Source organism: Rhinolophus hipposideros (genome assembly GCF_964194185.1).
Source record: "Rhinolophus hipposideros genome assembly, chromosome: 4".
In the NCBI taxonomy this organism is placed as follows: Eukaryota; Metazoa; Chordata; class Mammalia; order Chiroptera; family Rhinolophidae; genus Rhinolophus; species Rhinolophus hipposideros.
The window spans coordinates 83782631-83796559 of record NC_138050.1 but is presented as its reverse complement, the minus strand read 5'-3'; the positions used below and the strand labels follow the sequence as shown (position 1 = coordinate 83796559).

Sequence of the window (13929 nt, the reverse complement as noted above, 5' to 3'; positions counted from 1 at the left end):
AAGACTCACCTGTACCTATTTAGAAGGCAAACTTCAAATTAATTTCTTCAGACAAAAATTCAAAGGGAGACAGTTTACAACCTGTGTGAGTTTCATTTCTTACTACATTTTGCAATACACATGTTCTACATTGCTAATACAATGCAATTTAAATGATGATTTTAGGTGATTAAAAAAGGCAGTTGTATGAAACAAGTTAGTAAAATCACTTGGAAAGATACAATAATACTAACTGATAGTCAAAGCACAAATTGTTACTAAAATAGCAACTACTTGGTTATACATTAAGTTAATTTACAAATACTACTTACATTCCAAAAACAAAACATCAAATGAGAAACAATATAGCATATTATGTTTTCATATGCTGGTGAATCACACATGGTAAGTCACCAAAGAGAAGAGTGATTTATGCTCAAATCCAGCCAAGACTTTAATCAATATTGGGTGTCACATCTCAAGAGGTTGGGGGAAGTAGTGAGGTGAAAAGAGAATGGCTAATATTGGTCTCAATAATTTATATGCAACTTCCGTGAAATGTAGATTAAACAAAAATTAACAGCAGATTTAGACTAATAAAATGAAGATTTAAAAGTTGTGTATTACATGGAAACACAAACAATTTTTGTAGGGGAACTCTGAAAAAAAAGCACGTCTTATAGTTTATTCTACATATATATTTGAAGCTTCACAAAATAAAACATAAGTGCAATCACATTGTTTCAGAGCATTAACTAGTAATCTGTTGAGTTCAGAAAGTAACCCATTTTCAAAACTATGTGCATTTCTTACAGTAATGATTATAACATCATTGGAAACTAACTCCTAGAAAAACAACAGGTCTGAAAGATATTATTCAAATAACTCAAGAATTTGCATTTTGCAATGTAATTTAATTGAACAAAGTAAATCCTCTGTTATAATACTTTCAGATTTTATTTATGTATTTACATATAGTTATTAAACTATAATTTACTAACATTTTTAAAGTATACAGAAATGAGCGATGGAAGCAAACTTGAACTTTTATACTTAGGCATTAGTCTTCTAATTATGCCGTGTTCTTTTTGAAATGTTATAAAATGAAACATTAGGCTTTATAGGAGGTATTAATTGACTGTAATATGAAAACTTCAAAAGCATAGTCTCTCATCATTTGAATATTTTTTTTAATTTCTCTGTGCCAAGTATCATAATTATCTGTTAGAAGTAAATCTGCATTTGTGTTGAAACTTTTTATGTTGATGCATAAGTTCCTAACTCCTTGCCATTGAAAAACATGTAACGCCGGAAATGTTAAATAAATATGGACTGGTTCAGTGTGCTGTCGTTATTAAAACCCCTGATTTAAAAAAAAATAGAACCAAGAATTAGAAAATATTTTATACTTCTTACAGTAAAATTGCATCCGTATATTACTGCTGAACAAAAAATAGCTTGCAAAGTCTTTTGACCTGCTGTCAATAGATGATATTAACTTTTAAGACAAAAAAGTACTGTTTGTGACTGTATTTATTCTGATATATATATGTATATATATATATATATACATATATATACATATATATATGTATATATTCTGATATTCTGATAAAACTAATTGGAATCTATTCAAGTCAAAAACTCCATAAATCTAGGGCTACATACTACCCAAATCACAATCTGGTTTGAACGATCCTGAGACAAAATCAGCTTCTGGCAATATGCGAAAAAAAAAGCAATTTAGATAAAATAAAAGTCATTTTTTATTACCTGAGTTCACAGAAAATTGCATTTTAACCCAAATCTACAAACAAGAGACTGACTCTTACAGAGACCTGACGGTGTACATAATTACGTTTCCTTTTTGTTGTTGTTGTTTAATGGTTACCAGTTAATTAAGTTACCTCTGTTGCAACAGCCAAGTCATGTAACTAATGTTTAGTTTAAAAATAATAATTGAAGGAAGCTGATCAAGGTCAGAATTTGTCCTTTGACAACTTTTAAATACAGTTCCTTGTATTTTCTTTCATTTTCAGCTTTACTGTAAAGCAGGTGATAGTCTCTGTTTCATCTCCTTGTGATAATGACAGATGGCTTCAACATTTATTCTAGTTTTCATAGATAGCATACTGATGCAATAGTCCCAAGCTAATTAAATCCACTCTGAGTTTTGTTACTAACTTACTGAGCCACTTAGAGCAAGTTTATGAACCTTTCTTTTCTTGAACATCATTTGAGTTCCTCAGATTCCCTGGTATCTAAATGCTATTAAGAGACATAATTAGATATGTGTTCTATACAAAGCCGAGAATGCTTAGATTTGATGTTTCTTGCACACTGTACATATTGTTTTACAGTTTGTCTTTTGCCCAGTTTCTCTTACCCTCTACATAAGCTATTCCTTTAGATAGTTTAAGTAGCCAGAGGAGAAAGAAATCAGAATGAAACAAATGAATATAGCTAAGTGAATGAAAAAAGATCTGAATAGTGGAACATAAATTGAACTTGAATGATGAGTAATTTTAGTTCTGTAAATTCAAAATGCAAAATATTTTAGGTACTGCTTTCAAAGTTAAGAAATAAGACAACAGCACTTGTAATTAGCATGTAAAATAATAATGCATTTCACAGCAAATAGTATATTTTGGTATAAAGAAGTTCAATTATAAGTTTTCTGTTTTCTTAGTCATTGGTAGAGTTAGGAAAACCTAGGTAGTTATCTGCACATCTTCTAAGGTTAAGGACTGATGTATTTGCATGTATTTAGGGTTGAAGTCTTATAGTTGATAAAAGATCAAAATACAATAGCAAATCAACAAACTTACCACATTTAACTTAGAAAATAACCTGAAATAGAGTTTTAGAATAACATATTTAATTACAAAAACCAGGTGATTGAAACATAGAGTACTGATGATATATTTTTGAAGGGATAAACAGTTCTACTGGTTTTAACTTATCTTGGCTCTAAAAGTTCAAATTCCAGAGCTATAGTTAACCTCCGGAGAGGAGGTGGATATTTAAAATTTTTTGCTAATAATTTTAAGAATAGTCTCTGATCAAATGGGGAGGACTTCAATTTCCAAGTCTAAGCAAAAAAATCGGGAAAAACAACAACATGGGAATAATTGTAAGGAGTGTAACCGTACCTGCTTTACACTGATCATAAATCGCAGTCATAAGAAGGACGTTTTCTCTAGCAATTTTTGTGTTATGTGAAATGGCCATTAATTATCTAGTACAATGTATGGTGTAAGAAACACACAAAGAGGATTCAAGAGCAAAGTGATTTGATTCCTAAAGAGAAAAACAGCAGCGCTTCACCAGTTCACTGGATAGACAATTTTATAACAATCATTATCTGAACTGACTTCAAATTTTAACTAGCATTCTTTATAACAACTCTGTAACAATTTTCTGACCAGATTCGAATAGTTGTAACAGTATATTTTTGGCAAATATTTTATCTTCTGTACATCCAAGGACTCCAATTATCTCCACAAATGACATTTAGTGATCAAGATTCCCTCTCAATCCTTACTGCCACCTGTCCATATACTTGGGCGTGCGCGCGCGCAGGCGCGCGCGAGCGCTGTCTCTTAGCATTCACCCCAAAATAGTAGAAATGAAGGTTCAAAACCCACAGACACACCCATTACCCCACGCAAAGAATGGCAAATAAACAGGGAAAGGGTTCTGGCTAGGTCGGGATAGGACATGTGGTGGGTTGGGGTTCGAGTCTTTTTCATCTTCCATCCTTCCTGGGACAGTGGTCAGTAGTCTTCTTTCAAGGAAGAAATAGCTAGGGGCTTTTTCTCCCAGGTTTCTTTCTGGTATCACCCCGATTATCCCCTCTCTCCTTCCCATCTCAGTTCTTCTAGGTCTACTAGGGGCACACGCCCTAAAAGAGTAAAACTCCGTTCCTTCTCCAGGTCTTTAAACTAACTGGGAGGATACCGAAGTCTCCCTGCAAATTTTGCGCGCAGTTCCCACGCGCCCGCTTCTGGTCTCTAACTTTCCTTACTAGCTTTCTCCCGACAACTGAACTTTTCCCTCAATAGCCAACCGAAGGGACAAGGCGGAATCGCGAAAGCAGGTGAAATGACCATTTCTACCCCGAAACTGACAAGTTACCCCACTCCCTCCCCCTCTCGGTAGATCCTCCCCCAGTAAGCGTTCATTAGCATAAAACTGGTCTGGCCGGGCTCTGGTCGAGTGGCCTCCAGGGTTCGCGCGCTTTGCCGGGATAGGGAAGCCACCGCACCGGCTACTGTATTGAGATCCAAAGAGCATCCCTGTGCAAAGTCTGCACCTACTTATCGCGTGAGCTACTAGCCTTAAGGAAAAAAGAAAAGGAAAAGAAAGCAAAACAGTTTGGAGAGACAGCGAGCGAGCCAGTGAGAGAGCTGTGATCTTCCATCCACGTCTCTCTCCAGTTCAGCTCCCAGAATCTTAGGTACCCAGTCACCTCCCCCTACAGAAAACATCCTGCTGGTCCCCTCGCATCTGCCCCGGGGCAAACGTATTCGTTTATCTACTTTACACATAGAGAGCTCACACGCACGCACGCGCGCGAGCACACACACACACACACACACACGCGTGCACACACGACCCCCTCCCCTCGGCGGGCTTCCCTCAAGGCTTCAGGGCTGAAGTCGCTGCGGGTCCCTCGGGATTGCCCCCCCCACCCCCCCGAACCTCTCGGCATCAGAGGTCGCTTCCTTCCCAACCTCCAAGTGGCCCACTCCCTAGACTACCTCGTGGGCCCCTCACCCAGGCGTCTTCCCAGCCCCTTAATCCTGCGGGGCAGGGTCACGACCTTCCCCCCCGCCCCGTGCACGCAGCTCAGCTCCTCTGACCAGCCCCGGTGCCCGGCCTCTCGCGTGGAACCCGGGTCCGAGGGAGCGCACACAGGCAGCGGCGCTGAGGGGTCCCCAGACGGTGGCGCGGCCCAGGAAGGGGCTGTGGCTCATAGAAAAGCTCGGTCCTCCTGCTTGCCGCCCCCTCCACCCTGAGTCTTGGGGTTCCCGCATCCCCCCAGCAGCCAAGCGCCCACTAGCACACGAGCAAGGGGCGGACAGCGCCGGAAGAAAGTGATCTCGGCGTGGGGAAGGTGCCAACTTCCCAGAGGGTCGTGAGCGGTCGGAGCCCTAAGGAGAGGAAGGCAAGGGCTGCGCTGCCGGGGCGCGCGGCTGGAGCGCGCTGCGCCGCGCTGCGAAGGGAGAGAGGGAAGGGCTGAGGAGGCGGGTGGGAAGGGACCCCGGGTGGCGGCGGCTGCCCCCGCTCCTTACCTGGCGTTGGTGCAGTCATTGTAGAGCGTCTCGAAGTCCTTCCTGGAAATGAGTTTGCAGCGGTTCACTCCGGGCTGGATGGCGCCCAGTCCCCTTAGGATGCGAACCTGCTCCACATTGCACACCACCGGAGTGATCTCCAGCCGCTTCAGCTTGGTGTAGACCGTGTGCAAGCCCCCCACCAAGTGCTTCAGGAACAGGTCGAAAGCCTGGGGCAGGCAGATCAGCTCGCAGCCCTCCACGGTGAAGGAAGCCACTTTGGCCCCTCTCAGATCCACCATTTTGCACTCATTATTCTGGGGGGTGTTTTCCACAGGGGACGGGGTCGAGTACACGGGTTTCCCGGGGAGGGGGCCGCAGCTGCTGCTGCTGCTGCTGCTGCTGCTGCTACTGCTGCTGCTGCTGCTGCTGCTGCTACTGCTGCTGCTGCTGCTGCTGCTGCTGCCGGTGCTCGCGTTGATGGGGGTGCTGGAGGCGCCGCCGCAGCCCGCGGCCGCCAGGCTGGGGTTGCAGTTGCTGCCGCCGCCGCCGCCACCGCCGCCGCCACCGCCGCCGCCGCCTGCGTTGCCCGCGCTGCCGCCTCCACTGCCGCCGCCGCCGCCGCTGGAGCTGGAGCTGGAGCTGACCGTGGCCGCCGCCGCCGCGGCCGGAGCGATAGAGTCCGGCCGGAACAGACTTGGCCCCGAAGATGCCGGGGCCCCGATGGACGGAGCTGGAGAAGAGGTCGCCGAGGAGGTGGAGGTGGTGGTGCCGGAGGAGGAAGCAGACGTGGAGATCGGGGGCTGCGGGGGGACCAGCTGGGTCGGAGGGATCAAAGCCGCCGGCACTGCCATGGTCACATAGAAGGGGGAAACCGCAGCAGGAGAAGGGAGCGGAAAGTTGCCACGCACCCCGCGGAGGGCGAGGGGGCCAGAGGCAGAAGGAGCGCAGGGGCCACGACAGAACAACTCTCGGAGGGACCGAGAAGGAGAGAGGGCGAGAAGGGGGTAAAAACGGAGGTGAGGGGAAGAAAGAGCGATCGCAGCGCGACAGGCGCTCTGGAGAGAAACGCACAAAAGTGTCCCGCAAGTGGAAATGCGAGTGCTCTCCGGGGGCTGGGAGCGGGGCTGGGGGGGGGAGGGGCGGGCGGGGAGGGGCGGCTGCTGTGGTGTGGGTCCCGCTCTAGCACAAAGTTAAGGATGAAGGTGAGAAGGAGGAGGTTTGAAGGACTTGGGTGCTCCCTGGCAAGTACATTGATCAAAGATTGAGAGGGGAATGACAGAGAGAAAATGAGCTGAAAAGTGCAGGCTGCCCGCTGGACGAGTTGTTGTTGTCACACGGTGCAGAGGGGAGGAGCTCCGGAAACTTGAAATACCCTTTGAAGCCGCAAAAACCTCACTCACTAGTATTAACCCAAATTATCCAACCAGGAACTCGGAGCGGAGACCCCGAGAGCGCGAGGCGCCGAGGGACAGCGAGGGAGCGAGAAAAGGAGGAGGGGAGGGGGGCAGGAAAGAAACGCTGGGAGGGACCGAGAGGAAAAGCCACAGACCCCGGAGGGGCGATCGGAAAAGGAGAGATCTTCTACGTCCCTTCTGCTACCGTTAGACTGTGTGTCTAATATCCCATTTCGTCCGCGACGACTCCTAATGTTTTCCAAAACCTACTAAGCAACCGCCTGACAACTTAAGAGAGGAGCCGGAGCGCTTCGAGCTGTCCTTCAAGGATGTAGGATCTCTCTGTGCTCGTTTTTTTTCCAATGAGATATGCATGAAAACACGTCCCCTCACTTCATGCTTATTAAGAAATTATTTTGAGGAAAAGTCACATGTAAGCAAAGTCCGTGTTTTATGCATCTGTTTTTATCTATTAAATTATTTGGATAAAGCTGTAAACGTTTCAGGACAGTTTTCAAGTTGCTGGGGGAAAAAAGTTACTCTGAAATCGCTTAAGAATAATGGAATGCTCTGTATTCAATTCCTTATTTCCTAATAGATCGTGGAAAGAAAGAAACGCTTGCCCTGATGTGGACCGCTCAGAATAACTTCACTTTTGCCCCAAAGGGAGATCAGAATGCCTATTATACCTAGGGAATTCGAAGACATCAGGCACCCGTTGAAGATTTAGAAAGGGGAAAACAAGAAAACACTGATTTTTCTTACCTAAAACTTTATAATTCATTCACCTGCCTTGCACAGTAATCAACTGTCCTCACATACTAAAAGACCTCAGGCTAGTTGCTAATGTGTTACATGAATAACGATATATATATATGTTATATATATATATATGTTATATATATATATATATTTTTTTTTTTTTTTGATATTTGGGAAAGTCCTTTTCAGTCTGCCAGGGAAAATGTGTTTTGTAAATAATGAAAAGAACAACAAAGGTCACTACTTGACTTGTAAAGACCGAAAGGGTAGCTATGCTTAAAAACATTAGGCTGAATTTACACTGACTCTTCCTGCTTACCTCCCTCTCTTCTCTTTTCTAACTTGTTGCATGAAGGTATTTATTCAAGGGTTTTTGACCAGCATATGATTTGAGCATAGGTCAAGCCTGTTCTGTTTATATCTCTACGAATCTTAAATAATTAGGCCTTAAACCTGTCTACACATGTTAATTAACTTCACAAGATAGAAACAATGCTTTAGGATTTGACAGACTTTTAAAATAAACTATTAGCACCAGGTTCACAGTACTGGGAAATTTCATAGTGAAATTCTGCCATTTTGGTGTTGAAATTATTATCACATTTCTCTTTATCATTTTATTTCTTTAAACTTTTTGAAGTTTAGGGTGCAGAGGATATATGACAGTGTTTACTAATTTGTCTAAGTTTATGCTAAACTTTTGGGGGCATAACAGTTATGTCTGGAGGCCTTCCTGGGTCATAAGAATTCAGAAAATTGTTGCCAAAAGGCAGATGAACTTCCACAAACATAGCTAAAGTTTACACAGTTGTTTGGCCTAGTTAGCCATTGTATTTTAATACATTCAGAAATAATTTATATTAATTTTACATGCCTCATACCTGTTCTTACTTAAAAATAGAGATTTGTTATATATCACATACATCAAAGTACTTCTTTAAGTGTTTATGCATGCTTTGGAAAATATTACCTTTAAAAAATCTTTATGAGTGAAGGAGAGAAAGAAGGTATTAAGCCCTGAAAAACTGATTTTGTTTTGAAATCACATGCACAACTTTGATAAACTCTGATATAGTTTTGAAAACGCTAAAGTACAGTGTTTTTCATTTTAAATTCTAGACCTACAAATAGAAAAAGAAACATAAGAATTAAGTGCCCTAAATTTGCCCTTACCATTCTCATTTCTCAGATTACCTTTAACTGTCACTCATCCAATACCTGGCACTTTAGGAAGCCACCATCGGGAAGTAATGATTGCTGACCTAACCATAATCCCACGGAGCTGGGAAGCAAACTCCAAATTTTCTGCAGGGTAACCTGTGCCTCCCAGCACGTGCTCCATTCAGAAGCAGGGCTTGGGGCATTTGCCCCTATCTGAATGGGACCGTCCTCCCCCTAGTCTGCTCTCTTAAAGTATTTCTAGGAACTATCACTTACTCTTTTGATTCAACAATAGGATTAGAAAAAGCATATAATGCAAATTAAAATATGTAGAAAAGCCTGGAAAATTTCGGATTTTTTTTTTTTGAGAAATGTCACCAATGATTAAGGCAAATAATATTAACAACAGGTAAGTCAACTCCACAGAAATTTCCAATTCTCACTCTTTCCATCGCATCTTTAGCTTTCAAACCTTTTGTCTTGTTTATCGTTTTACATCTCTGATCCTTTTAGGTCCTCTCCCTCCATCTCATCTTCTCCAACGTGAACTTAATTTGCATAAGCAAAACTCAAAGTACTGTAACTGATATTAGAAAATTCTCCCTGTATTTTATGAAGACGTATTGTGCTGAAATCAATAAGACTGTTTAAAATTCAAAGACCTGCAAATCGTTCTGTTTGTCCTTTGATAGGGCCTGTACTGATTAAAATGCTACCAAGAAAGCATAATTGCTGCACTAATTAAGAAGTCTTTAATTTCTTTCCTAGGATATCGTTTGAAGCTGAGCTTGTACTCGTTCAGGGAAGGTATCTTCTTCCCTCCCTCTGCCCCCTCCTGGCCCCTCCCCTCCTCTTCCCCTCCTCCCCCGTCACCCCCTCCACCCCATATTCCTATGAATGAGAACTAATAGAGAGGCATGGTCTCAGGTCTCACCATCTATTACTTAACAAAAATCGGCCCAGGATGCAGAGTTCAGTACAGTATGAACTGCAGTTTTGAGAAGAGCTGTAAGGTTGCAGGAGACAGTAAGAAAATGCAAAGTAGCTATTGCAGCTCAAGTCCTGGTGAATACCTGGGATGACAAGAGGCACTTTAGCCGGAAGATGAGGGCATCCTATTTGGTTAAAAGGGGCACTGACAAGGAAATGCTTCTACTGAAACAGGGAAACATAAACATATACTTTCAAAACCTTTGGTTTTAAAAAAGAAGAATAAGTGTGTAGAAAGGTGGACTTATAGTTGGGATTTGGTAAGTATCATTTTATTTTATGAGTATAAAATCATGAATTCTTTGGGGATTTATTTCTGACCTTTTTATAACCCAAGGAGGCATAGCACTGTATTACATCCATTCCATCCTTATCTAGTGACCTATTTTATTCACTGATTTCTCAAGTGGGGAAACTGACTAAATGATTTCACAATGCTTTCTCTGTAATCAATAGTCATTTTTTTTAGGTTTATTCATGCTGCATTATAATTCTGGTAAATGACTGCAAAGCAGAAGATTGTCAGAAAGATACAAATATTGACAAAGCCAGAATACTTCATGTCTTTAAATCTTCAGCGTTTCAATATAGCAATTGATATAGTTTTTGAAAGAAAATATTGAAAATGCATATTTCCTGGAATATAAAAAAACAAATAATTGAATAACTTAAAGGCAATACATTTCTGAATATCTCAAAATTTCCTGAGAGCTTTGAGTATCCTCTTTTTATAGCATCTCTAAATGAAACAGAAACAATTTGGGCGTATGCAGATAGGGCAACAAGAAAAGGTTCATTACAATTTCATTCTTTAAATTTTGTCCCAAGTTCTGTTGGAAGAATGCACAGAAAAATGCAGATATATACTTCTGATATTTACTGAATCCCTTTCAGTGACAGGACAAGGAGATAACATGCTTAATAGATTCCAAAGGAGACTTACCATTCTGAGCACGACGTCACTCTAATTATGTTTACTCTAATTGAAAGCAAGGTTTTTTGGAATCTGAAATTACTTTCAGAATTTTTTTTTTTTAAATAATGCAAGTGGATCAAATGTTGATCACAAGCATTTCCATCTTTCAAAATGTATTGGAAAATTAAATGAAAAGTGGAGTTTGGTACGAACAATGCCCCAGGGCAAAAAACAACTAACACTAGATTTTCCAGTCCAGCCATAACACAAATCAATTTGAGCACACTTCTATGGCCAGACTGCCAGATTGTTATGACTGCTAATTCACTCAATCAAAGAGTGCATTAGCACACCCGGCACAAATAGCTTTAACAATAGAGTGCACTTCTGAACAATTCTAAGATATATCACAACAGAGAAGTAAAGAGGAAGATCATTTTAACATCTACATATTTACTAATGGACCTGTTTCCTAAATAGAAAAAAGAAAAAAGATTGAGATAAACTTTAGGCAGAGGTTTATTAAAGAGCTATGCAAGTTTGGCAAATCTAAAAAGAAATCAGGGTACCAGTAGTTCACTGACTTTGTTAAACGTTTCTCAGGAGAGAGTCCAAAATTGATGTTTACACTTCAGTAGTAAATCATTGAAGATGGAGAAATTATGCCAAGCAACTCTCTCAAGCCTTTTTAACTCAGACACACGGCCTCACCAATCAGCTCAGCAGACAAACCTCAACTGCTGCCTGAAGTAAAGACTTCTCTGCCCTTTCTGTCTCTGCTTCGCCTCTCAGGGTTCCAACTTCTGACTTTTAGTGACTCTCAATTCCACAGTCTTCCTTTTTTTTCAAATCCCCGGCCTCTCTTCAAGAACAAGGAATACGACTTTCATTTCATTGACACATTCTCTAATCAGGTGCAGAGAGCTTGGTGATAAATTACCCAAAGGACAGAAAGTGGAGAGCTGAAGGTGAACACACTCTAACTTGAAGCACTCAAACTTTATGCTACAAACTTCCACTCTTAATGAAGAAGTGGTTAAAATGATTATAAATAACATTGACTTGTTTTACAGCATGGAAATGCATGGACTGTATATATGCTTACTCAATGCATATAGTAATTATCTAGAGCCAGATGGCACGATTTGGCACCACTGTTACTCCTTCCCTAACCTTTACTCACCCCCTTGTCTCCTGGTTCAGAATGAAAGTGGCATGTAGCTGGTTTTGAAACATATTTTAAGGAATCTCTAAACTCCTATCAGGGAAGAGAGACTAGTGACAAAGAAAAGAAGATACAAAGAAATCATCATGTAATTGTTTTTCCATCTCCAAACTGCATCATTTTCCTGACAAGTAGTAAACTCTTTATGATAATTTAGATATAGTTGCCCATCAATACTTACTTCCAGTATAAGTGTCCTAATTCCATCTGTGGGTTGGTACTAAGAGTTGCACAGCCAAATATTTGATAACAAAACAAACACAGTGAGATCATTTTAGATTTGTATTGTACAAGGAAGAAGCATCTAGAATAGTATAAATTAAGATTAAGTCTCTTCATTTCTTCAAATCAAGCCATTGTGAGAGGAATGGCAAATTGGATTGAAGTAAGTTCAAAAAGTCAGGCAGATATTTAAATCCCTAGTTTTCTGGTAAGTATTCTGCCTTTAATTGTACCTTTTCATATATGACATTTTTCTAATTCTCACACTCCTCTTTTAATAACTAAAAACATGTTTTTCTCTAAAGAAGGTCAGTATCAAGACATATGAATTGCTTAAGAGAGACACAGTTGAGAAAGGGGTGGGAAGAAGTCATATGTAGTGAAAATGCATGTTTAATATTAAAACATAAATTATCGTATACTTTTGTAATGTTAGAGGAAATGCATTAAACTTGACTGTAAAAGTTTCTATTGATTCACTGTCTGCTTTTGTTGTTGTTGTTTTAACTTATTATCTTGGTCCCTTCTCTTTCTCTTTGCTTTATTAAATAAAAGACGAGGTCATTGTCCAACAAATAGCCTATAAAATTGTTCTATTTGAAGTCAGATATTTCAGGATTGTTAGAAGAGAATACTGTTTATTTATTTATTACCCTTCAGAACAAAGAGATTTTTTTTTAAAGTTGAAAGAAAAACAATTTCCACCTTCCAGCCTGAGATCTTGTATGTCAAGTTTCAGCCCAGAGCAAATTTTTACAACAAGTTATAAACCCCCTGTAACAGAGGGTTTATTATAATGGAAGTGCTGACACAACCTTAACTATAGCGTTGTAAACGGCTATGCTATAATATCCATTAAGCAGAAAGAAAAATAAGCTGGCTGATCAATAATTTATACAAAGAGTACCAACTGCAGACATAATAACTATAATGTTTGCAAAGCAATCTCTCTGCTCTCCAGGCTTAACAGTAAACGCAAACTAGCAATGCTGTTAATTTCAAACTCCTACAGATAAGAATACAAACAAATTACTTAAAATTATATTTTGCTCAACATTTAGCATGCCTCGATGGAATAAAATAAAATTTAATTATGATGCAACTTGTGCCGGATGCAAAGCTGTTTTGTTTTCTAGCACATTTTATTATGAAAGGACATTCATTTGGAACATCAATTATGGGGAAATAGTACGTTTCAAAGAGTTGACTTGGGTCAGGCAGGCTCTTCTAAGAGTTATTCAGACATGGAAACAGATTGACACTGTTTAACTTCAAAGAAAGTTACGGGGTTTTACAGAGCCACAACCTGAAATACAATACTGCAAGCTCTGATCCGAGTCAACTGTCAAGAAAAACACACCTTGTCATTAGAGTTCATGGGAAAAAAGACATCGGTATGGAAAATGTGGCGGTCCTTAGCATCCAGTGAATCTTGGAGTGCTCAATTAATGATAAGCCTCATTTGCATGAAAGCAAGATGTGTCATTTCTATCTAATACACATGGATTATAAAATGTGAACACTGTTTTCTTTTCTGGAAAATTTTGAGAAATATATTTTTGTAGACACCCATATTTATTACTGCTTTGCTTTTTATAGTGTCTGCATATGTAGAGTGTGATATCTTTATATGTTTTTTTTGTTTTTGCTTACGGCTTTTAAAGCAGGAAAAAAAGATGTAAACGGAGTAAAAGAGGAAAATTAAAGGATCCCATATTGCCCACTGTGTGCATATGTGAGGTTAAACTAGACTGCACATTTCCGAGGTTCACATCTCCGTCACTCTTTTTGTCCATTTCCTGGGGGTGGGGGGGGGGGTTGAGTAGGGGTATGCGGGGTGGAACCCAGTAGAACGAAGAGACTTTGCTATCAGAGTTGTAAAATGGTGTATTACCCTGTGAGCAATTGCACTTGGAAAGGAACCAGTAATTTATATGAGAAGTGTTTAAGATTGCCTGCTCACCCAGTGATCCATGCCAGGTCAGTTCCAGTAATGCCAGA

The 13929-nt window shown here is 40.6% G+C and overlaps 1 protein-coding gene across 2 annotated transcripts in view; it reads right to left on the bottom strand.

The window, feature by feature from the left end:
* The window catches only part of DACH1 (dachshund family transcription factor 1), a gene marked incomplete at its 3' end in the record, with an annotated part of 404086 nt that extends 397820 nt beyond the window's left edge, over positions 1-6266 (bottom strand). The window contains exon 1 of one of the 2 annotated variants that reach the window (XM_081046619.1): positions 5277-6266. In XM_081046619.1, the coding sequence (XP_080902745.1) occupies positions 5277-6109 (833 nt within the window). In that variant the 5' untranslated portion in view covers positions 6110-6266. The remainder of the gene's footprint in view (positions 1-5276) is intronic. The other variant, XM_081046618.1, reaches the window with a different exon arrangement.
* Between the last annotated feature and the right edge of the window lie 7663 nt (positions 6267-13929).